Below are 22,871 nucleotides of genomic sequence, written 5' to 3'. Positions count from 1 at the left end.
ATGGCTCATGTTCTGCAAAAAGTGGACAATGCCCAGTGCCCCTCATGCACTTCTGTCACAGGGGAAGCAGGAGGGACACCTCAAAGCTAAGGACATTCTCTCAATGTCAACCTCAGCTCAGGAGACTCGAAAAGCCATTCCCCACACTGATGGACAACTGCCCGAAACTCTGACACCCAACAGCTGCCAAAATTCAGCAGTCTGCATTTCATCCACGTTACCAATGTGAGAGAAGGAAAAAAAAAATGGACGGAAGTTTTTTGTGAGAGGAGAAGAAAAGCAAATATCCCATTCTGCTCTATTGAAACACAAGGTTTGACATCGTCTTGTATACAGACAATACTTGTTCCTCTCTGTAGCAGGACTAAGAGCAGACAGGTAACCAAGGAGAGGCTCAGAGAAGGCTGGCCAAATGTGATTGAAATTTGGAAAAGCTCCGGTTTGCCCAACACCATTCCCCATCCAAGGGGAGGGCTCCAAGCTGAGTATGGCAGATGTCTGCTCATCTGACAGGAACCGTACAGAGAACACCAAGGCACGAGGACATGCAGCGCTTCTGGAGGTCCTGAGAGGATCCCAGGCAAGCAGCACGGTGCGCCGGGCGTCTTCCCAAGGCTTTCTACTGCAATCCTCTATCCCAAGCCCTGGGAAACGGCATCTCCACAGCTGAGCACACATCCTCCAGTTCTTCCCCAGTGACACACTCCATGTTCTACACAGCATCTCCATTTCCTCAGGAAAGACGCTTCCCCACTCAAAGTCACCCTCCCCCTGATTGCCCCAAGCCCTACTCCGTGCCACTCGGAGGATCGCGGCCACAGTACCCACACATTTCTCCACCACAACACCAAGCCCCAGCACTAAAGCCCACACTGAGCATGACCCAGGCCTTCACACGTCCTCACCTTCCCTCACAACTGGCACAAAGAACATCTGGAGGGATGCAAAGCCACACAGTGACTGGCAGGCTCTTCCCAGCTGCTGGAACTCCACCACGAATGCCTTGTGCCTCTTCAGCAATCTCAGATGGAAACACCACAGAGCTGCACAGCAGAGGTCTTAACGATTCTGTGATGGGAGCTGGGAGAGCTTGTGCTGGGTTTGTGTGTGTGCCGGGTTTTTGGTAGCAGGGGAGGGCGCAACAGTGGTGGCCCCTGTGAGAAGCTTCTCGAAGCTCCCCTGGCTCCATGTTGACCAACTCTGGCTGAGCCAATTAGCAATGGTGGCTGTGCCTCTCTGATAACATATGTAAGGAAGGGAATGTGTGAGGAAGAGTTGTGAGAAGGACACCTGTGTGAACACCGAGGTCAGATGAAGAAAGGATGAGGAAGGGGGGAGGTGTGACAGTGCAGAGACACCCCCCCTGTATACCGAGGTGAGATGCAGGGACCCCCCTGTCACCCATGGAGGTCCATGGTGGAGCAGAGATCTGCCTGCAGCCTGGGAAGGACTCTGATTTGTGGAAACAGACTCTACACTCAGACAGTTATACAGCAGGTATGTTTACTCCGGCACCGGGGTGCAAGGGGATTTCTCCACAAAGCTTGCACCCCCCCAGCACATTTTACCAAAAACTTATCAAGTGTGCATATACATATTCATTGATTACATAACACAAATATCCACATGCATGAGTGAGGCTGGGTTAGCTCTAGAGGCTGGTGTCAGCAGTTTATATTCCCTTTGCACCTGCATGTTGCCTCCTGGGGGCCATCTCCGGGGTCTGTTGGAGGAAGGCTCACAGTCCTCCTCACCTTGTACTTTTCCTCGGAGCATGTGCAGATTCTCTCAGCCAATTTCTTGAATAACAAGAGTGTTTTCAGCCGGTTTACTCATTCGATCTTATCTAAAAGTACCAGTGTATCCATTTCGACCGTCCATATATGGCTATCTTATTCATTACCAAGACTAAACTAGTTAGAGCACATCTGCTTTCCAAGCACAAGAAGCATATTTTTGCTGAACATGGTAATTCTTGGTAAGTTTCCACAGAAAACTGCTTTGTTTTGATGAACACAGTAGTCCTTGGTGAGCTTCCACAGAGCAGTCAGGGCAAGCAGGATTATTAAGCAATATTCAGAAATCATTATAAGTTGCTATAAGTAAATACATTGCAAAGAAGGTGAGCGTTTCCTTGTATCAACTCATGTTGGAGAAACCTCGCAGAACACTGTCTCCTGTGAGAGGGACACCACGCACGAGCAGGGGAATGTGAGGTTTCTGCCCTCTGAGGAGGGAGGAGTGGCGGACTGGCTGTAACCCCCCCATTCCCTGCCCCCTGTGCCACTGGCGGGGAGAAGGTAGAGAGGTCGGGATCAAAGCTGAGCCCAAGAAGAAGGGAGGGGTGCAGAAGGTGTTTTTTAAGATGTGTTAATGCTTTTCACTGTCCCACTCTCTCTGTTAAGTGTTGTCATTGTTAGTGTTTGAATTCAAGTGATGGTTTTTCTTCCCCTAACAAGTCTGTCTTTTGCCTGTAACCATAATGGTTGAGTCAGCCCTCTCTGACTTTATCCCAATTCCCGAGCCTTTCACTTTATTTCCTCCTTCCCAATCCTGAGGGGGAAGGGCTGAGTGAACAGCTGCCTGGTGCTCAGTTTCCCTCTGGGCTCAAACCATGACACAGCTCTGATCCCAGTCCACACGGATTTCATTCTTCAGGACAACCACACCAAATGCTGAAGCACCAGCGCACCCACGATGTCAACTGGGTGGGGGAATTTGTACCACAGAAAACCAGAGCTGGGCTGCTGTGAAGGATTTGGCACCAACGTGCACATATCTGAGTTAAGCATGACAAGGGGACACACCATCTCTGCCGAGGCCGACTGTGCAAGTGCAGAAGGAGGGGAAATCAAGCACACGCAGATTACACCCACCTCCTCCTCACACCCGCTTACAAATCCTGCCCAAGGAGGAGAAAGGAACCATCACGGCAACATCAACGCATGTGGAAGCTGCTATGGATGCCCACCACTACACAAGGACAGCGGGCTGAAGCGCTGCCCGCCCACAACACTCTTCTCAAAAACAGCGGGAAATGGTTCATTGGACAATGTCCAGCACTCTACATCTCATCTCCTCTTACCAGCACATTCCCTACGGCAACCACGTAGCAGCACGAGGGACTGTCTCTGGTGGCAGATCTGCACAAACATCATGAGCATTTCAATATCACACACTATCTCAAGATCCAGAAGGCCTCCAACTCCAGAGCAACTGCCACAATACTCAGACCTTGCTCAACACCAACAGCATGCCCAGCTCTCAAGCCTGCTCAGAGCATGACCCAGGCTTTGCACATCCTCACTTACCCCCATGACCGGCACAAAGAACATATGGAGGGATGCAAAGCCACACAGCATTCGGCAGGCTCTTCCCAGATGCTTCAACTTCACCGTTCACTAATGCTTTGTGCCTTTTCAGCAATCTCAGATGGAAACACCACAGAGCTGCACATCCGAGTTCTTAAAGGTTCTGTGCTTAGAGCTGTGACAGTCTGATCCCAGGCCACATGGATTTTGTTCTTGCAGAAGAACACATATAATGCCAAATGCAAGCGGTCTCATGACGTCAACAAGGTGAGAGAATTTCTATGATAGAAAACCAGAGCTCGATGCTGTGCTGGGTTTGGTGTGTACGTGCACATCTCTGAATGAGTTAATAATGACAAGACAACACAACAGCTCCACTGCAGCCACCTGGATTTCACCCACCTCCTCATGTGTCCTTACAAATCCTGCCTGATGAGGTTGCCATCATGGCAACAGCAACGGCTGTGCAAGCTCCTCTAGATGCCCACCACAACACAAGGACAGCAGATGGAAGCACTACCCTCCCACAACACCCTTCCCAAAACCCCATCGAAGATGTTCATCAGACAGTATTCAGCAGGCTGCATGTCACCCCCCCTTACCCTCACATTGCCTACAGCAGGCAGCACCAGCACAAGGGACTGTCGGCGGCGGGAGATACTCATAACCTCAAAAGACACTGTGGGCATTTCAGTCCCACACACTAACTCCAGATCTAACAGGCCTCATAGTCCAGACCCTTGGAGCCTGGGAGTCGATCCCGGGCAGGAACACTCTGTGCCCAACCTGCCTCAAGCTTTCCTCTGGGCGTCCTCCACTCCCCACTCTGGGACACGTGTTCTCAAGACAAGCACATCAGCTCCCATAACCGCCTTCTTATGACATGGCCCATGGTCTTCCCAAGGATTTCCACTTCCTGCAGACAAGTCCTCCCACTCCTCAAGGTCACCCTTCACATCAGGCAATGGCCAGACCCTGCTCAGTGCCACATTCACCTCTGTGACGTGTCACAGTCTCCTTTCACACCTCAAGGCTCAAGTCGACCTCCCATCCGTGAGAGCACGATAAAAAACCACACAGAGGTATCACATACACGGTGCCAGCAGACTCTCTGCTCCTGAACTGTCACGTCTGGCCACGCTTCAACTATCTCAGATGGAAATGTTGCAGACCTGACAGCAATACTCTTTCTAAAGCAGATGTGGAGACAGTTCTGAATGGCAACGGCATTGAAATCATCTGCGAGAGAACAACCCAAGTGTTGATGATCACCCCTCTGTAATGGATGCTATTGACTTGTGTAGAGAATTCTGTGTAGGTTTTGTTTTGGTGGGTTGGTTTGGTTGACTTTTGCTTGTTTTTCCCAAAAGATTTCCAGGGCTTCTATTGTAAAGTTGTGGCTGCTGATGCAAATTTTGAAAGAACAACATAACAGGACAGTGTACGTCACCCCACTTCTCTGGCCAGGAACGCAAGTCCACAGCCTGGGAGACGAGGGGAGCAAGAACAGAAAAATTCCATTTCCAACACCTACCTTGGAGGAGACTCCTCTGCCTGAATAACTGATATGACTAAGTGCAGCTGACACATGCTTGGGGAAAAAGAAGTCCATATCGCCTCCCTACTTTCTTAAAGACTCTGGTGAGACAAGTGAAATGGAGGAAATGCACCAACAGGAGAAAAATCCCCGAAGTCCCAATTTTCATCTTGCATCACGTCTCTTCAAAGGACAATCATCCTTGAATGAAGTCAAAGTGACAACGGCTCACACTTCATGGCCACAGTGGTGAAACACTGGACACGAGGACAAGGTATTAAGTGCGTGATCAAACACACACAGATTACACCAGCCCCCTCAAACCATCCACTTACAAATCCCACCTGAGGAGAAGCAACGAAACGTCATGGACACATCAATGGATGTGGAAGCTGCTATGGATGCCCATCACCACACAAGGACAGCAGGCTGAAGCGCTACCCTCCCACAACCCCTTTCTCAAGACAAGAAGGAAAAGGTCAATCAGACAGGATTCAGAAGTCTGAACATCACCCCCCTTACCAACACATTCCTACGTCAGGCAGGCAGCAGCACAAGGGACTGCTCTGCTGCAAGATCTTCATAACCTCAAGAGACTCTGTGGGCATTTCAGTACCACACACTACCTCAAGATCCAGAAGGCCTCCAACTGCAGAACCTTGGAGCCTGGGAAAGGATCCTGGGCAGGAACATTCTGTGCCCTTCCCGCCTCAGGCTTTTCTCTGATCAACCACTGCTCCCCACTCTGGGACACCGTTCTCAAGACAAACACATCATCTCCTATTCTTGTCTTCTTCTGATATGCAGAGGGAATCAAAGAATGAGATGAGAGATGAGGAGAAGGAACAACAGGAAACCAAAATTGATTCCAGCCCACTCAGCACCGGTAAGAAGACAGTACAGAGTGCCTGGGGACCATCACCACCACAGCCGGCGTGTCCTGCACTCCTTCAGCAAGCTCGGGTGCAAATGCCACACATCAGCAAGCAAGAGCGGCCCCAAAGCCCACGTCGTGGCACCTTTCCCCGCAAGCGGCAGTGACTTGACTGAACGGGACGACAACTGCCACCCACAACAGCAAAGCCCAGCGGAGGACGGGAACTGCTGCTGCTGGGGGCGGCGGCAACGCCTTCACTTCCCCCCCACCCCCGCAGCCCCAGCAAGAGCCCCGGGGCTGCGGGGAGGACGCGAGGGCAGAGGCAAAGGTGCCACCACCACCCTTCAGCCCCCGCCACGCACCCACCGCCCGCAGGCCCCGCGGGATGAGCCCGGCTCCCACCAGCGCCTGCGCACGGGACGCGCCAGAAGGGCGGCAGCGGGCAAGGGGCGTCGGGGGAAGGGCCGGCAGGCGACAGAGGGACGGAGAGAGGCAGGGAGAGAGGGAGGGAGAGAGGGAAGGAGGGAGGGCCACTGACCGTGTCCAGCAGAGCGGGCGGCTCCGGCTGCGTCTCCTTCGCCGCGGGGCCGGGCGGCGGCGGGAAGTTGGGGCTGAAAACCATCAGGTCGCTCTTGCCCGCGCCGTCCGCCACGCACAGGCTCCGGCTCTGCCGCTGCGAGTACGACCAGCTCCCCACTTCGCTGGCGCACACCAGCGTCGCCGGCCCGGGCCCCGACAGCACGGCCGCCCGCGGCGCCCACCGCGACGCCCCGTACAGCACCACGGCCAGCAGGAACAGGCTCGACACCGCGCAGATGGCCACCACCAGCCACACGTTCGTCGCCGCTGCCGCCGCCGCCGCCGCCGCCGGGCCGCCCTCCGCCGCCCGCAGCCCCGACCCCGACGAGGACGACGAGGACGAGCCCGCGGCCGCCAGCGCCGCCTCGGCGCCCTCCACCAGCGACACGCTCAGCGTGGCCGTGGCCGAGCGCGCCGGCTCCCCGTGGTCCCGCACCACGATCACCAGCCTCTGCCGCGGGCCGTCCGCCTCCTCCAGCGCCCGCGCCGTGCTCACCTCGCCGCTGTACAGCCCCACGCGGAACGGGCCCTTCCCCCGCGGCTCCCACAGCTCGTAGCGCAGCCACGCGTTGTAGCCCGAGTCCGCGTCCACCGCGCGGATCTTCGCCACCACCTGCCCCGCCGGCGCCCCCCACGCCGCCCACGCCCACCACGCCCCCGAGCCCGGCCCCGACGCCGCCGAGCCCGCGGCCCCGGGCCCCGGCCCGCCGCCGGCTGCCGGCAGCAGCGCCGGCGCGTTGTCGTTCTCGTCCACCACGAAGAGCTGCACCGTGGCGTTGCCGCACAGCGGCGGCTCCCCCGCGTCCACCGCCCGCACCTCGAACTGCAGCACCTGCACCTCCTCGTAGTCCAGCGGCTGCAGCGCCCACAGCCGCCCGCTCTCCGCGTCCACCGACACGTAGCTCGACGCCGCCCGCCACCCGCCGCCCGCCGCCGCGCCCCCGCCGCCGCCCTCCCACACCGAGTAGCTCACGCGCCCGTTGCCCGCCTCGTCCGGGTCCCGCGCCCACAGCCGCGCCAGCTCCGCGCCCGCCGCGTTGTTCTCCCGCGCCAGCACCGTGTACACGGCCTGCGCGAACGCCGGCGCGTTGTCGTTCACGTCCGACACCGGCACCCGCACCCCGCGCCTGGCGCGCAGCGGCGGCGCCCCGCCGTCCTCCGCCCGCACCTCCACCTCGTACTCCGACACCCGCTCCCGGTCCAGCGCCTCCCGCAGCACCAGCGAGTACGAGCCCGCGAACGTCGCCACCAGCCCGAACGGCGCCGCCGGCCACACCGCGCAGCGCACCCGCCCGTTCGCCCCCGAGTCCCGGTCCGACACGCTCAGCAGCGCCACCACCGTCCCCACCGGCGCGTCCTCCGCCACCGGCACCGACAGCGACGTCACCCACACCTCGGGCGCGTTGTCGTTCACGTCCAGCACCTCCACCGCCACCTTGCAGTGACCCGACAGCGGCGGCGTCCCCTTGTCTCTCGCTTCGATTTGTATCTCGTATGACCGAGCGTCTTCAAAGTCCAGAGCGCCCGTCAGACGGATCTCCCCCGTCATCGGATTTAAGAGGAAAAGATTTAAACTCTTTGCAGGAAAGGTATTGATCGCACTGAACGTCATTTCGCCGTTTGTCCCCTCGTCCGGATCCGTCGCGTTCACCCGCGCCACCAGCGTCCCCTCTGCAGCGCTCTCCGGCAGCTGCACTTTATACACCGACTGGTTGAACTGGGGCGCGTTGTCGTTGGCGTCCAGTACCGACACCACCAGCTCCATCGTGCCCGTCAGCGACGGCCGGCCCCCGTCACTCGCCGTCACCACCAGCCGGTGCACGGGAACCGTCTCGCGGTCCAGCGGTTTCGCGAGCACCAGGAACAGGGATTCTCGGTATTCTTCACTCCGCTGTAAATCCAGGGAGAAGTGCTCGCTGGGGCTGAGGGTGTAGGAGAGCTGCGCGTTCGTCCCGATATCCGCATCCGACGCGCCCTCCAGCGGGAACCGAGACCCGGGAGGGGAGTTCTCTGGTAAAGTGAGGTTTTTGCGGGCGGCGGGGAAGAGCGGGGCGTTGTCGTTGATGTCGGTGACCTCCAGCTCCACGTGGAAGACGCGCAGCGGCCGCTCCACCAGCACCTCCAGGCGCAGGGCGCACGGCGCGCTCTTCCCGCACAGCTCCTCCCGGTCCAGCCGCGAGCTCACCACCAGCGCCCCGCTCGCCCCGCTCACCTCCACGCTCGCCCGCCGGCCCTGCGCCACCAGCCGCAGCCGCCGCGCCTCCGCCTCGCCCGCCTCCAGGCCCAGGTCCTGCGCCAGCCGGCCCACCACCGTCCCGGCCTTGGCTTCCTCCGGCACCGAGTAGCGCACCTGCCCGCCGCCCAGCGCCCAGGCCGCCGCCAGCACCAGCACCCGCACCGCGGGCGCCCCGCACACGCCCATCGCCGCCGCCGCCGCCGGCAGCCGCCCGGGCCCCGCACGGCTCCCCGCCGTCGGCCGCACGCCCCGGCTCTCCTGCCCGCCCCGCGCCGCCCCCCCGCGCTCACAGCCGGGCTCTCCGCCGCACCGGGGCGGAGCCGCCCGAGCCGAGCCGCCGTTTCTGAGCCTGCAGCGACACCGTGTGCTGCTCCGCCGCCTCACGCGCTGCCCACGAGCGCCCGCGCCGCCGGCCCCGACCTGCTCAGCCCCTCTCCCGGCCCTGACCGCCCTTCTGCCCGCTCCTTCGCTCTTGCTTTCTCCTCCTGCAGCGCTCTCTGCTTGCACACAGCCCTCGCTCGCCCTCGCCCGCTTTCCTCTTGCCGCCTCCCGCTCCCTTGTCCTGACCGTTTCTTCCTTTCTCTTCCGACTCGGTTCGTCTCTTTCCACGACCGTCCCTCTCCTCCTTCTCTTCGCTCTTTCTTCTCTCCCGTCTTCCTCTTCTCTTCCTTCTCCTGCTCGGGCTTGCCCTGCCGCCCCCCGCTCTCTCCGCCCCTTGCCCTTCTCTTTCCACCCTTCTCTCTTCTTTCCCCCCGATCGCAGCTCACCAGCCGCCGCCTCCGCGGCCGAGACCAGCAGAGTCGCACCCATCGGCGCTAATGACGGGGCAGCAGCGCCGGAGCGCGGGACTCGAGCCAAGGCCGAGGCTCTCAGGGACCAGCTCTGTTCAGCGCCGAGAGCTCAGGTCGGTGCGTGCCGCTCATCGCCTTTACGGTTTCTTTCTCTCTCTCTGTGTCATCGTCCTTCCTTCCTTCCTGGCTTGCTTTTTACTTGCATAGTGTCGGTCCTTCTGCTCTTTTTCCTTTCCATGTGCATTTCCTTCTGACATTTTATTTTTCTCACCCTTTTTTTCTCTTCCCCTTCTCTTTCCTTCTTTCAGTTTTGCCTACCCTCCTCTTCCGTTTCCATCCTTGTCTCCTCTGTTCTTCTTATTTATCAAAATCTTTCCCAAATGTCTACACCATGCTTGCAATGAAGCATGGACATGTCCCGTGGAAAGAGCTCTCCTTCCTCTTCCTCACCACCCTTCACCAAGCCTTGCAGAGTGCACCGCAGTACCGAGGATGCCGAGTTCCTCAACTCCATTCAGCATCTCGAGATAACATCAGTGCATGCTGGGAATCTTCCTCAATCATCTCTTCTTGCTTGCTCGCTTGCAAGGAGTCCTTCCTTTCCTTTTTTTTTACTCCTTCTTTCCTCCTTTCTCTTCTCTCTTCTTTCCTCTCTTCCTTTCTCTCTGCCTTTTCCCTTTTGCCCCGCTCTGACCTTTCTTTGTCTCTCCTTCTCTTCTGCTTCCATCCTTGTCTCTTCATTTCTTCCTTTACCAAAATGTTTTAAAAATAGCTGCACCACGCTCGCCATGAAGGAGGGACACGCCCTTTGGCAAGAGCTCTCGTTCCTCTTCCCTAGCACCTTCCTACGGTCCATGCACCTGCAACTTCCCCTCCCCTCGGCATGAAGGCCACACTCCTCAGCCTCCAGTCCTCTCCGGGACCCGGCAGATAACACAGCAAGGCAATCACATGGCAAAGAACAGCTCCGCAACGTCAGAACACAATCCACCACCCTCTGAAACACAAGCCCAAGCCCCAGGTACTTCAACATCCAATAAAACAGGATCTGACTCAGTTGTGAACTTGAACCCATCACAGCCCACCACGACAACCCTCCAGGAAGGCTCACAAAGCACGGGGCAACCACAGCTCCCCAGCACTCTTCATGTACCTTGGGAAGAACTCTTCTTCCTGACTCATTTCCCACCTGCGCAATGACTGTCCAGCTCTTGCTTCCCCTTTCACGCAGTCAGGTTCTGCCAGAACAACACAGCAAGAACCTCCATACCCAGGGGCATTGGTCCCCATGGATTATCTCTCAGCATTAGCATGATCCACTCATCACACAGCCAAACAAAAGCCACCCAGGAAACACCGCGGCATTTTCACTGAGAACATCTTCTGGATGCCCAACACATCCACTCCCAGAAACGCATTAAGGTCCCTCCTCCACCTGTCCCGGCTGCCGCCTGCTCCCACCGTGCCTGGAAGCAGCAGCAGAGGAACGAGAGCAGGCAGTGGTGCTTTGCTGCTCCAACCCTACAGGCATTACAACCCAGGCAACCTTCGCTCGATCCAACAGGAAAATGCCGCAGCTGAGCAGGAACAAAAGCACATCTGTCTCTCAAACACATCCACTGTAGGTGGGAGCGACTTACCTGGAGCATCACTGGGTGCTTCTTCAGAAATTAAACATTTTCAGGGAGGGGAATTGGATTTCAAGGATATTTTCCCTTAACATTATCAGTGTTTCTGGGGAAGCTGGACAGGAGAAAATGGCTCATGTTCTGCAAAAAGTGGACAATGCCCAGTGCCCCTCATGCACTTCTGTCACAGGGGAAGCAGGAGGGACACCTCAAAGCTAAGGACATTCTCTCAACGTCAACCTTAGCTCAGGAGACTCGAAAAGCCATTCCCCACACTGATGGACAACTGCCCGAAACTCTGACACCCAACAGCTGCCAAAATTCAGCAGTCTGCATTTCATCCACGTTACCAATGTGAGAGAAGGAAAAAAAAAATGGACGGAAGTTTTTTGTGAGAGGAGAGAAGAAAAGCAAAGATCCCATTCTGCTCTATTGAAACACAAGTTTTGATAATATGTTCGATACAGACAACACTTGTTCCTCTCCGTAGCAGGACTAAGAGCAGACAGGTAACCAAGGAGAGGCTCAGAGAAGGCTGGCCAAATGTGATTGAAATTTAGAAAAGCTCCGGTTTGACCAACACCATTCCCCATCCAAAGGGAGGGCTCCAAGCTGAGTATGGCAGATGTCTGCTCATCTGACAGGAACCGTACAGAGAACACCAAGGCACGAGGACATGCAGCGCTTCTGGAGGCCCTGAGAGGATCCCAGGCAAGCAGTACGGTGCGCCGGGCGTCTTCCCAAGGCTTTCTACTGCAATCCTCTATCCCAAGCCCTGGGAAACGGCATCTCCACAGCTGAGCACACATCCTCCAGTTCTTCCCCAGTGACACACTCCATGTTCTACACAGCATCTCCATTTCCTCAGGAAAGACGCTTCCCCACTCAAAGTCACCCTCCCCCTGATTGCCCCAAGCCCTACTCCGTGCCACTCGGAGGATCGCGGCCACAGTACCCACACATTTCTCCACCACAACACCAAGCCCCAGCACTAAAGCCCACACTGAGCATGACCCAGGCCTTCGCACGTCCTCACCTTCCCTCACGACTGGCACAAAGAACATCTGGAGGATGCAAAGCCACACAGTGACTGGCAGGCTCTTCCCAGCTGCTGGAACTCCACCACGAATTCCTTGTGCCTCTTCAGCAATCTCAGATGGAAACACCACAGAGCTGCACAGCAGAGGTCTTAACGATTCTGTGATGGGAGTTGGGACAGCTTGTGCTGGGTTTGTGTGTGTGCCGGGTTTTTGGTAGCGGCAGAGGCTGCAACAGCAGTGGCCCCTTTCAGAAGCTTCTCGAAGCTCCCCTGGCTCCATGTTGACCAACTCTGCCTGAGCCAATTAGCGATGGTGGCTGTGCCTCTCTGATAACATATGTAAGGAAGGGAATGTGTGAGGAAGAGTTGTGAGAAGGACACCTGTGTGAACACCGAGGTCAGAGGAATAAAGGAGGAGGAAGGGGGGAGGTGTGCCAATGCAGAGACACCCCCCCTGTATCCCGAGGTGAGATGCAGGGCCCCCCACTGCCACCCATGGAGGTCCATGGTGGAGCAGAGATCTGCCTGCAGCCAGGGAAGGACTCCGATTTGCGGAGACAGACTCTACACTCAGAGAGTTATACTGCAGGTATGTTTACTCCGGCACCGGGGTGCAAGGGGATTTCTCCACAAAGCTTGCACCCCCCCAGCACATTTTACCAAAAACTTATCGAGTGTGCATATACATATTCATTGGTTACATAACACAAATATCCACATGCATGAGTGAGGCTGGGTTAGCTCTAGAGGCTGGTGTCAGCAGTTTATATTCTCTTTGCACCTGCACGTTGCCTCCTCGGGGCCATCTCCGGGGTCTGTTGGAGGAAGGCTCACAGTCCTCCTCACCTTGTACTTTTCCTTGGAGCATGTGCAGATTCTCTCAGCCAATTTCTTGAATAACAAGAGTGTTTTCAGCCGGTTTACTCATTCGATCTTATCTAAAAGTACCAGTGTATCCATTTCGACCGTCCATATATGGCTATCTTATTCATTACCAAGACTAAACTAGTTAGAGCACATCTGCTTTCCAAGCACAAGAAGCATATTATGCTGAACATGGTGATTCTTGGTAAGTTTCCACAGAAAACTGCTTAGTTTTGATGAACACAGTAGTCCTTGGTGAGCTTCCACAGAGCACTCACGGCAAGCAGGATTATTAAGCAATATACAGAAATCATTATAAGTTACTATAAGTAAATACGTTGCAAAGAAGGTGAGTGTTTCCTTGTATCAACTCATGTTGGAGAAACTTTGCAGAACACACTGTCTCCTGTGAGAGAGACACCACGCACGAGCAGGGGAATGTGAGGTTTCTGCCCTCTGAGGAGGGAGGAGTGGCGGACTGGCTGTAACCCCCCCATTCCCTGCCCCCTGTGCCACTGGCGGGGAGAAGGTAGAGAGGTCGGGATCAAAGCTGAGCCCAAGAAGAAGGGAGGGGGGCAAAAGGTGGTTTTTAAGATGTGTTAATGCTTTTCACTGTCCCACTCTCTCTGTTAAGTGTTGTCATTGTTAGTGTTTGAATTCAAGTGATGGTTTTTCTTCCTCTAACGAGTCTGCCTTTTGCCTGTAACCATAATGGTTGAGTCAGCCCTCTCTGTCTTTATCCCAATTCCCGAGCCTTTCACTTTATTTCCTCCTTCCCATTCCTGAGGGGGAAGGGCTGAGTGAACAGCTGCCTGGTGCTCAGTTTTTCTCTGGGCTCAAACCATGACAGAGCTCTGATCCCAGTCCACACGGATTTCATTCTTCAGGACAACCACACCAAATGCTGAAGCACCAGCGCACCCACGATGTCAACTGGGTGGGGGAATTTGTACCACAGAAAACCAGAGCTGGGCTGCTGTGAAGGATTTGGCACCAACATGCACATATCGGAGTTAAGCATGACAAGGGGACACACCATCTCTGCCGAGGCCGACTGTGCAAGTGCAGAAGGAGGGGAAATCAAGCACACACAGATTACACCCACCTCCTCCTCACACCCGCTTACAAATCCTGCCCAAGGAGGAGCAAGGAACCATCTCGGCAACATCAACGCATGTGGAAGCTGCTATGGATGCCCACCACTACACATGGACAGCGGGCTGAAGCACTGCCCGCCCACAACACTCTTCTCAAAACCAGCGGGAAATGGTTCATCAGACAATGTCCATCACTCTGCATCTCATCTCCTCTTACCAGCACATTCCCTACGGCAACCACGTAGCAGCACGAGGGACTGTCTCTGGTGGCAGATCTGCACAAAACATCATGAGCATTTTAATACCACACACTATCTCAAGATCCAGAAGGCATCAGAGGGTCCTGAAAGAACTGACAGATGGAGCTGCTAAGTCACTACTCCTCATATTTAAAAAGTCCTGGCAGACTGATGAAGTTCCCAGTGACTGCAAAAGGGGAAACATAACCCCATTTTTAAAAAGGGAAAAAAGGAAGCCTGGGGAACTACAATCTCACCTCTGTGCCCAGCAATATCACGGAGCAGATCCTCCTGGAAACTATGCCAAGGCACACGGAAAACAGAGGTGATTGGTGACAGCCAATGTGGCTTCACTAACGGCAATCACACTTCACAGATTTGGTGGCTTCTATGACAAGGTTACAGCATTGGTGGAGAAGGGAAGATGACTGACATCAGCTACCTGGACTTGTGCAACGCATTTGATACTGTCTTGCACAACATCCTTGTCTCTAAAATGGAGAGACATGGATTTGACGGGTGGACCCTTTGGTGGATAAGGAATTGGCTGGATGGTCACACTCAAAGTGTTGTGATCAACAGCTCCATGTCTGGGGGCAGATCAGTGACGAGTGGTGTCCCTCAAGGGGCCCTATCGGGACCACTATTATTTAACACCTTTGTTGGGGATATGGACAGTAGGATTGAGTGCCCCCTCAGCAAGTTTGCCCACGACACCAAGCTGAGTGGTGCGGTCGATACTCTAGCGGGAAGGGATGTGCCATCCAGAGGAACCTGGACAGGACTGAGAGGTGGGCCCGTGCAGGCCTCACAGAGTTCAACAAGGCCAAGTGCAAGGGCCTGCACATGGGTTGGGGCAATCCCAAACATGGACACAGGCCTGGCAATGAGTGCACTGAGAGCAGCCCTGCAGAGATGGACTCTGTGCTACTGGCAGATGAAAAACTGAATATGAGCTGGTAATGTGCACTCCCAGCCCAGAAAGCCAATCATGGCCTGGGCTGCATCAAAAGAATTGTGGCTAGCAGGTTGAGGGAGGGAATTTTCGCCCTTTACATGGCTCTCATGACACCCCACCTGGATTGATGGGTTTTGCTCTGGGGCACACAGCACAACAAAGGCATGGACGGGTCAGAGCAGGGACACAAAGATGATCAGGGGGCTGGAGCACCTCCCCTATGAGGACAGGCTGAGAGAGTTGGGGTTGCTCAGCCGGGAGAAGGAAAGGCTCAGAGGAGACCTCAGAGTGGCCTGTCAGTACTTAAATGGGACCTACAGGAAAGATGGGGAGAGACTCTTTATCATGGAATGTAGGGATAGGACGAGGGCTAACGGTTCTAAACTGAAAGAGAGAAGTTTCAGATTAGATGCAAGGAAGAAATTCTCTGCTGTGAGGGTGCTGAGGATCTGCAACATGTTGCCCAGAGAAGATATGCATGGACCGTCCGTGGAAGTGTTCAAGGCCAGACTGGAGGAAGCTTTGAGCAGCCTGGTCTACTGGAAGGTGTGCCCACTCACTGCAGAGGGGGCTGGAACTAGATCATTTTTAAGACCCCTCCAACTCAATCCATTCCATGATTCTGTGATCACGGCATCTTCAACAGCTGGGAAAGCTGCTATAGGTGCCCATCACTACACAAGAACAGCAGACTGAAGCACAATGCTCCCACAACACCCTCCCAAAATGGGAGCAAAAAGGTCACTCAGTTTTCAGCAGTCTTCGTCTCACCCCTCACACCAACACAAGGCCTACATCAGGCAGGCAGCAATGCAAAGGACTGTCTCTGGCGGCAGATCTGCACACAACATCATGAGCATTTCAATACCACACACTATCTCAAGATCCAGAAGGCCTCCAACTCCAGAGCAACTGCCACAATACTCAGACCTTGCTCAACACCAACAGCATGCCCAGCTCTCAAGCCTGCTCAGAGCATGACCCAGGCTTTGCACATCCTCACTTACCCCCATGACCGGCACAAAGAACATATGGAGGGATGCAAAGCCACACAGCATCTGGCAGGCACTTCCCAGATGCTTCAACTTCACCGTTCACTAATGCTTTGTGCCTTTTCAGCAATCTCAGATGGAAACACCACAGAGCTGCACATCACAGTTCTTAAAGGGTCTGTGCTTAGAGCTGTGACAGTCTGATCCCAGGCCACATGGATTTTGTTCTTGCAGAAGAACACATATAATGCCAAATGCAAGCGGTCTCATGATGTCAACGGGGTGAGAGAATTTCTATGATAGAAAACCAGAGCGCGATGCTGGGCTGGGTTTGGTGTGTACGTGCACATCTCTGAATGAGTTAATAATGGCAAGACAACACAACAGCTCCACTGCAGCCACCTGGATTTCACCCACCTCCTCATGTGTCCTTACAAATCCTGCCTGATGAGGTTGCCATCATGGCAACACCAACGGCTGTGCAAGCTCATCTAGATGCCCACCACAACACAAGGACAGCAGATGGAAGCACTACCCTCCCACAACGCCTTTCCCAAAACCGCAGCGAAGATGTTCATCAGACAGTATTCAGCAGGCTGCATGTCACCCCCCCTTACCCTCACATTGCCTACAGCAGGCAGCACCAGCACAAGGGACTGTCGGCGGCGGGAGATACTCATAACCTCAAAAGACACTGTGGGCATTTCAGTCCCACACACTAACTGCAGATCTAACAGGTCTCATAGTCCAGACCCTTGGAGCCTGGGATTCGATCCCAGGCAGGAACACTCTGTGCCCAACCTGCCTCAAGCTTTCCTCTGGGCGTCCTCCACTCCCCACTCTGGGACACGTGTTCTCAAGACAAGCACATCAGCTCCCATAACCGCCTTCTTATGACATGGCCCATGGTCTTCCCAAGGATTTCCACTTCCTGCAGACAAGTCCTCCCACTCCTCAAGGTCACCCTTCACATCAGGCAACGGCCAGACCCTGCTCAGTGCCACATTCACCTCTGTGACGTGTCACAGTCTCCTTTCACACCTCAAGGCTCAAGTCGACCTCCCATCCGTGAGAGCACGATAAAAAACCACACAGAGGTATCACATACACGGTGCCAGCAGACTTTCTGCTCCTGAACTGTCACGTCTGGCCACGCTTCAACTATCTCAGATGGAAATGCTGCAGACCTGACAGCAATACTCTTTCTAAAGGTGGTGTGGAGACAGTTCTGAATGGCAATGGCATTGAAATCATCTGCGAGAGAACAACCCAAGTGTTGATGATCACCCCTCTGTAATGGATGCTATTGACTTGTGTAGAGAATTCTGTGTAGGTTTTGTTTTGGTGGGTTGGTTTGGTTGACTTTTGCTTCTTTGCTTGTTTTTCCCAAAAGATTTCCAGGGCTTCTATTGTAAAGGTGTGGCTGCTGATGCAAATTTTGAAAGAACAACATAACAGGACAGTGTACGTCACCCCACTTCTCTGGCCAGGAACGCAAGTCCACAGCCTGGGAGACGAGGGGAGCAAGAACAGAAAAATTCCATTTCCAACACCTACCTTGGAGGAGACTCCTCTGCCTGAATAACTGATATGACTAAGTGCAGCTGACACATGCTTGGGGAAAAAGAAGTCCATATCGCCTCCCTACTTTCTTAAAGACTCTGGTGAGACAAGTGAAATGGAGGAAATGCACCAACAGGAGAAAAATCCCCGAAGTCCCAATTGTCATCTTGCATCACGTCTCTTCAAAGGACAATCATCCTTGAATGAAGTCAAAGTGACAATGGCTCACACTTCATGGCCACAGTGGTGAAACACTGGACACGAGGACAAGGTATTAAGTGCGTGATCAAACACACACAGATTACACCGGCCCCCTCAAACCATCCACTTACAAATCCCACCTGAGGAGAAGCAACGAACCGTCATGGACACATCAATGGATGTGGAAGCTGCTATGGATGCCCATCACCACACAAGGACAGCAGGCTGAAGTGCTACCCTCCCACAACCCCTTTCTCGAGACAAGAAGGAAAAGGTCAATCAGACAGCATTCAGAAGTCTGAACATCACCCCCCTTACCAACACATTCCTACGTCAGGCAGGCAGCAGCACAAGGGACTGCTCTGCTGCAAGATCTTCATAACCTCAAGAGACTCTGTGGGCATTTCAGTACCACACACTATCTCAAGATCCAGAAGGCCTCCAACTGCAGAACCTTGGAGCCTGGGAAAGGATCCTGGGCAGGAACATTCTGTGCCCTTCCCGCCTCAGGCTTTTCTCTGGGCAACCATTGTTCCCCACTCTGGGACATAAATTCTCAAGACAAACACATCATCTCCCATTCTTGTCTTCTTCTGATATGTAGAGGGAATCAAAGAATGAGATGAGAGATGAGGAGAGGGAACAACAGGAAACCAAAACTGATACCAGCCCACTCACCACCGGTAACAAGACAGTACAGAGTGCTTGGGGACCATCACCACCACAGCTGGTGTGTCCTGCACTCCTTCAGCAAGCTCGGGTGCAATTGTCACACACCAGCAAGCAAGAGCGGCCCCAAAGCCCACGTCGTGGCACCTCTCCCCGCAAGCAGCAGTGACTTGACTGAACGGGACGACAACTGCCACCCACAACAGCAAAGCCCAGCGGAGGACGGGAACTGCTGCTGCTGGGGGCGGCGGCAACGCCTTCACTTCCCCCCCACCCCCGCAGCCCCAGCAAGAGCCCCGGGGCTGCGGGGAGGACGCGAGGGCAGAGGCAAAGGTGCCACCACCACCCGTCAGCCCCCGCCACGCACCCACCGCCCGCAGGCCCCGCGGGATGAGCCCGGCTCCCACCAGCGCCTGCCCACGGGACGCGCCAGAAGGGCGGCAGCGGGCAAGGGGCGTCGGGGGAAGGGCCGGCAGGCGACAGAGGGACGGAGAGAGGCAGGGAGAGAGGGAGGGAGAGAGGGAAGGAGGGAGGGCCACTGACCGTGTCCAGCAGAGCGGGCGGCTCCGGCTGCGTCTCCTTCGCCGCGGGGCCGGGCGGCGGCGGGAAGTTGGGGCTGAAAACCATCAGGTCGCTCTTGCCCGCGCCGTCCGCCACGCACAGGCTCCGGCTCTGCCGCTGCGAGTACGACCAGCTCCCCACTTCGCTGGCGCACACCAGCGTCGCCGGCCCGGGCCCCGACAGCACGGCCGCCCGCGGCGCCCACCGCGACGCCCCGTACAGCACCACCGCCAGCAGGAACAGGCTCGACACCGCGCAGATGGCCACCACCAGCCACACGTTCGTCGCCGCCGCCGCCGCCGCCGCCCCCGCCGGGCCGCCCTCCGCCGCCCGCAGCCCCGACCCCGACGAGGACGAGCCCGCGGCCGCCAGCGCCGCCTCGGCGCCCTCCACCAGCGACACGCTCAGCGTGGCCGTGGCCGAGCGCGCCGGCTCCCCGTGGTCCCGCACCACGATCACCAGCCTCTGCCGCGGGCCGTCCGCCTCCTCCAGCGCCCGCGCCGTGCTCACCTCGCCGCTGTACAGCCCCACGCGGAACGGGCCCTTCCCCCGCGGCTCCCACAGCTCGTAGCGCAGCCACGCGTTGTAGCCCGAGTCCGCGTCCACCGCGCGGATCTTCGCCACCACCTGCCCCGCCGGCGCCCCCCACGCCGCCCACGCCCACCACGCCCCCGAGCCCGGCCCCGACGCCGCCGAGCCCGCGGCCCCGGGCCCCGGCCCGCCGCCGGCTGCCGGCAGCAGCGCCGGCGCGTTGTCGTTCTCGTCCACCACGAAGAGCTGCACCGTGGCGTTGCCGCACAGCGGCGGCTCCCCCGCGTCCACCGCCCGCACCTCGAACTGCAGCACCTGCACCTCCTCGTAGTCCAGCGGCTGCAGCGCCCACAGCCGCCCGCTCTCCGCGTCCACCGACACGTAGCTCGACGCCGCCCGCCACCCGCCGCCCGCCGCCGCGCCCCCGCCGCCGCCCTCCCACACCGAGTAGCTCACGCGCCCGTTGCCCGCCTCGTCCGGGTCCCGCGCCCACAGCCGCGCCAGCTCCGCGCCCGCCGCGTTGTTCTCCCGCGCCAGCACCGTGTACACGGCCTGCGCGAACGCCGGCGCGTTGTCGTTCACGTCCGACACCGGCACCCGCACCCCGCGCCTGGCGCGCAGCGGCGGCGCCCCGCCGTCCTCCGCCCGCACCTCCACCTCGTACTCCGACACCCGCTCCCGGTCCAGCGCCTCCCGCAGCACCAGCGAGTACGAGCCCGCGAACGTCGCCACCAGCCCGAACGGCGCCGCCGGCCACACCGCGCAGCGCACCCGCCCGTTCGCCCCCGAGTCCCGGTCCGACACGCTCAGCAGCGCCACCACCGTCCCCACCGGCGCGTCCTCCGCCACCGGCACCGACAGCGACGTCACCCACACCTCGGGCGCGTTGTCGTTCACGTCCAGCACCTCCACCACCACCTTGCAGTGACCCGACAGCGGCGGCGTCCCCTTGTCTGTCGCCTTAACGTGTAGTTCGTAGAAATTCACTATCTCAAAATCCAGTGCGCCCGTCAGTCTGACCTCCCCGATCTCGGCATCAATGCTGAATACGTCTGCGGCCGAGGGAGGAACAAAAGTTTCAATTGCATACGTTACATCTCTATTACTTCCCACGTCCGGGTCTGTGGCGCTCACCTGCGTCACCAGTGTCCCCGCAAAAGCGTCTTCAGGCAACAACACGTTGTAAACTGACTGGTTGAACTGGGGCGCGTTGTCGTTCACGTCCAGCACCGACACCACCAGCTCCATCGTGCCCGTCAGCGACGGCCGGCCCCCGTCACTCGCCGTCAACACCAGCCGGTGCACAGGCACCGTCTCCCGGTCCAGCGCTTTCGCGAGCACCAGAAACAGGGATTTACTGCGCGAGTTACTGTTTTCTTCCTCTATTCTAAAGTGCTCGCTGGGGCTGAGGGTGTAGGAGAGCTGCGCGTTGGCCCCGATATCCGCATCCGACGCGCCCTCCAGCGGGAACCGAGAGCCCGGCAGCGTGGTGAATTCCGCGATGCTGAGGTTTCTGCGGGCGGCGGGGAAGAGCGGGGCGTTGTCGTTGATGTCGGTGACCTCCAGCTCCACGTGGAAGACGCGCAGCGGCCGCTCCACCAGCACCTCCAGGCGCAGGGCGCACGGCGCGCTCTTCCCGCACAGCTCCTCCCGGTCCAGCCGCGAGCTCACCACCAGCGCCCCGCTCGCCCCGCTCACCTCCACGCTCGCCCGCCGGCCCTGCGCCACCAGCCGCAGCCGCCGCGCCTCCGCCTCGCCCGCCTCCAGGCCCAGGTCCTGCGCCAGCCGGCCCACCACCGTCCCGGCCTTGGCTTCCTCCGGCACCGAGTAGCGCACCTGCCCGCCGCCCAGCGCCCAGGCCGCCGCCAGCACCAGCACCCGCACCGCGGGCGCCCCGCACACGCCCATCGCCGCCGCCGCCGCCGGCACCGGCCTGGGCCCCGCACGGCTCCCCGCCGCCGCCCGCACGCCCCGGCTCTCCTGCCCGCCCCGCGCCGCCCCCCCGCGCTCACAGCCGGGCTCTCCGCCGCACCGGGGCGGAGCCGCCCGAGCCGAGCCGCCGTTTCTGAGCCTGCAGCGACACCGTGTGCTGCTCCGCCGCCTCACGCGCTGCCCACGAGCGCCCGCGCCGCCGGCCCCGACCTGCTCAGCCCCTCTCCCGGCCCTGACCGCCCTTCTGCCCGCTCCTTCGCTCTTGCTTTCTCCTCCTGCAGCGCTCTCTGCTTGCACACAGCCCTCGCTCGCCCTCGCCCGCTTTCCTCTTGCCGCCTCCCGCTCCCTTTTCCTGACGTTTCTTCCTTTCTCTTCCGACTCGGTTCGTCTCTTTCCACGACCGTCCCTCTCCTCCTTCTCTTCGCTCTTTCTTCTCTCCCGTCTTCCTCTTCTCTTCCTTCTCCTGCTCGGGCTTGCCCTGCCGCCCCCCGCTCTCTCCGCCCCTTGCCCTTCTCTTTCCACCCTTCTCTCTTCTTTCCCCCCGATCGCAGCTCACCAGCCGCCGCCTCCGCGGCCGAGACCAGCAGAGTCGCACCCATCGGCGCTAATGACGGGGCAGCAGCGCCGGAGCGCGGGACTCGAGCCAAGGCCGAGGCTCTCAGGGACCAGCTCTGTTCAGCGCCGAGAGCTCAGGTCGGTGCGTGCCGCTCATCTCCTTTACGGTTCCATTCTCACTCCTCCGTGTCATCGTCCTTCCTTCCTTCCTTGCTGGCTTGCTTTTTACTTGCATAGTGTCGGTCCTTCGGCTCTTTTTCCTTTCCATCTGCATTTCCTTCTGCCATTTCATTTTTCACACCATTTTTCTCTCTTCCCTTTCTCTTTCCTTCTTTCCCCTGTTTCAGTTTTGCCTACCCTCTTCTTCTGTTCTTCTTCTTTACTAAAATGTTCCCAAATGTCTACACCATGCTCACAGTGAAGCATGGACATGTCCCGTGGAAAGAGCTCTCCTTCCTCTTCCTCACCACCCTTCACCAAGCCTTGCAGAGTGCACCGCAGTACCGAGGATGCCGAGTTCCTCAACTCCATTCAGCATCTCGAGATAACATCAGTGCATGCTGGGAATCTTCCTCAATCATCTCTTCTTGCTTGCTTGATTGCAAGGAGTCCTTCCTTTCCTTCCTTTTTTAACTCCTCCTTTATATTTCTTTCCTCCTTTCTCTTCTCTCTTCTTTCCTCTCTTCCTTTCTCTCTGCCTTTTTCTTTTTG

The 22,871-nt window shown here is 57.3% G+C and overlaps 2 protein-coding genes across 2 annotated transcripts; both read right to left on the bottom strand.

Annotated features, from left to right (window-relative positions):
- Positions 1–5,179: 5,179 nt before the first annotated feature.
- On the bottom strand, positions 5,180–9,350 carry LOC141949951 (protocadherin alpha-2-like). Its single transcript, XM_074884139.1, has 5 exons — positions 9,229–9,350; positions 6,264–8,889; positions 6,092–6,133; positions 5,475–5,644; positions 5,180–5,192 (listed from the first exon to the last, which is right to left on the bottom strand). The coding sequence occupies exons 1-5, from the start codon at positions 9,348–9,350 to the stop codon at positions 5,180–5,182; spliced, it is 2,973 nt and encodes a 990-aa protein (XP_074740240.1).
- An 8,689-nt stretch (positions 9,351–18,039) lies between these two features.
- LOC141949950 (protocadherin alpha-8-like) lies at positions 18,040–21,600 on the bottom strand. The gene is made up of 3 exons (XM_074884137.1): positions 18,989–21,600; positions 18,591–18,771; positions 18,040–18,052 (listed from the first exon to the last, which is right to left on the bottom strand). The coding sequence occupies exons 1-3, from the start codon at positions 21,579–21,581 to the stop codon at positions 18,040–18,042; spliced, it is 2,787 nt and encodes a 928-aa protein (XP_074740238.1). The 5' UTR covers positions 21,582–21,600.
- Between the last annotated feature and the right edge of the window lie 1,271 nt (positions 21,601–22,871).

This window comes from Strix uralensis, chromosome 14 (assembly GCF_047716275.1).
Source record: "Strix uralensis isolate ZFMK-TIS-50842 chromosome 14, bStrUra1, whole genome shotgun sequence".
Taxonomy (NCBI): domain Eukaryota; kingdom Metazoa; phylum Chordata; class Aves; order Strigiformes; family Strigidae; genus Strix; species Strix uralensis.
Note: the sequence above shows the minus strand (reverse complement) of the source record. Positions and strands in the feature narration are given on the sequence as shown.

Bases quoted from the DNA above. Each gene is read 5' to 3' on its own strand.
- LOC141949951 (XM_074884139.1), bottom strand. From the start codon at position 9,350: ATGGGTGCGACTCTGCTGGTCTCGGCCGCGGAGGCGGCGGCTGGTGAG. The intron at 8,890-9,228 runs GCAAGCCCGAGC...GTGTCGCTGCAG, and splicing joins AGAGAGCGGGGGGCGGCAGG to GCTCAGAAACGGCGGCTCGG. The intron at 6,134-6,263 runs GTCAGTGGCCCT...TCCCGTGCGCAG, and splicing joins CGCCCGCTCTGCTGGACACG to GCGCTGGTGGGAGCCGGGCT.
- LOC141949950 (XM_074884137.1), bottom strand. From the start codon at position 21,581: ATGGGCGTGTGCGGGGCGCCCGCGGTGCGGGTGCTGGTGCTGGCGGCG. The intron at 18,772-18,988 runs GTGGGAGCCGGG...TGTGGGTGGCAG, and splicing joins CGTCCCGTGGGCAGGCGCTG to TTGTCGTCCCGTTCAGTCAA.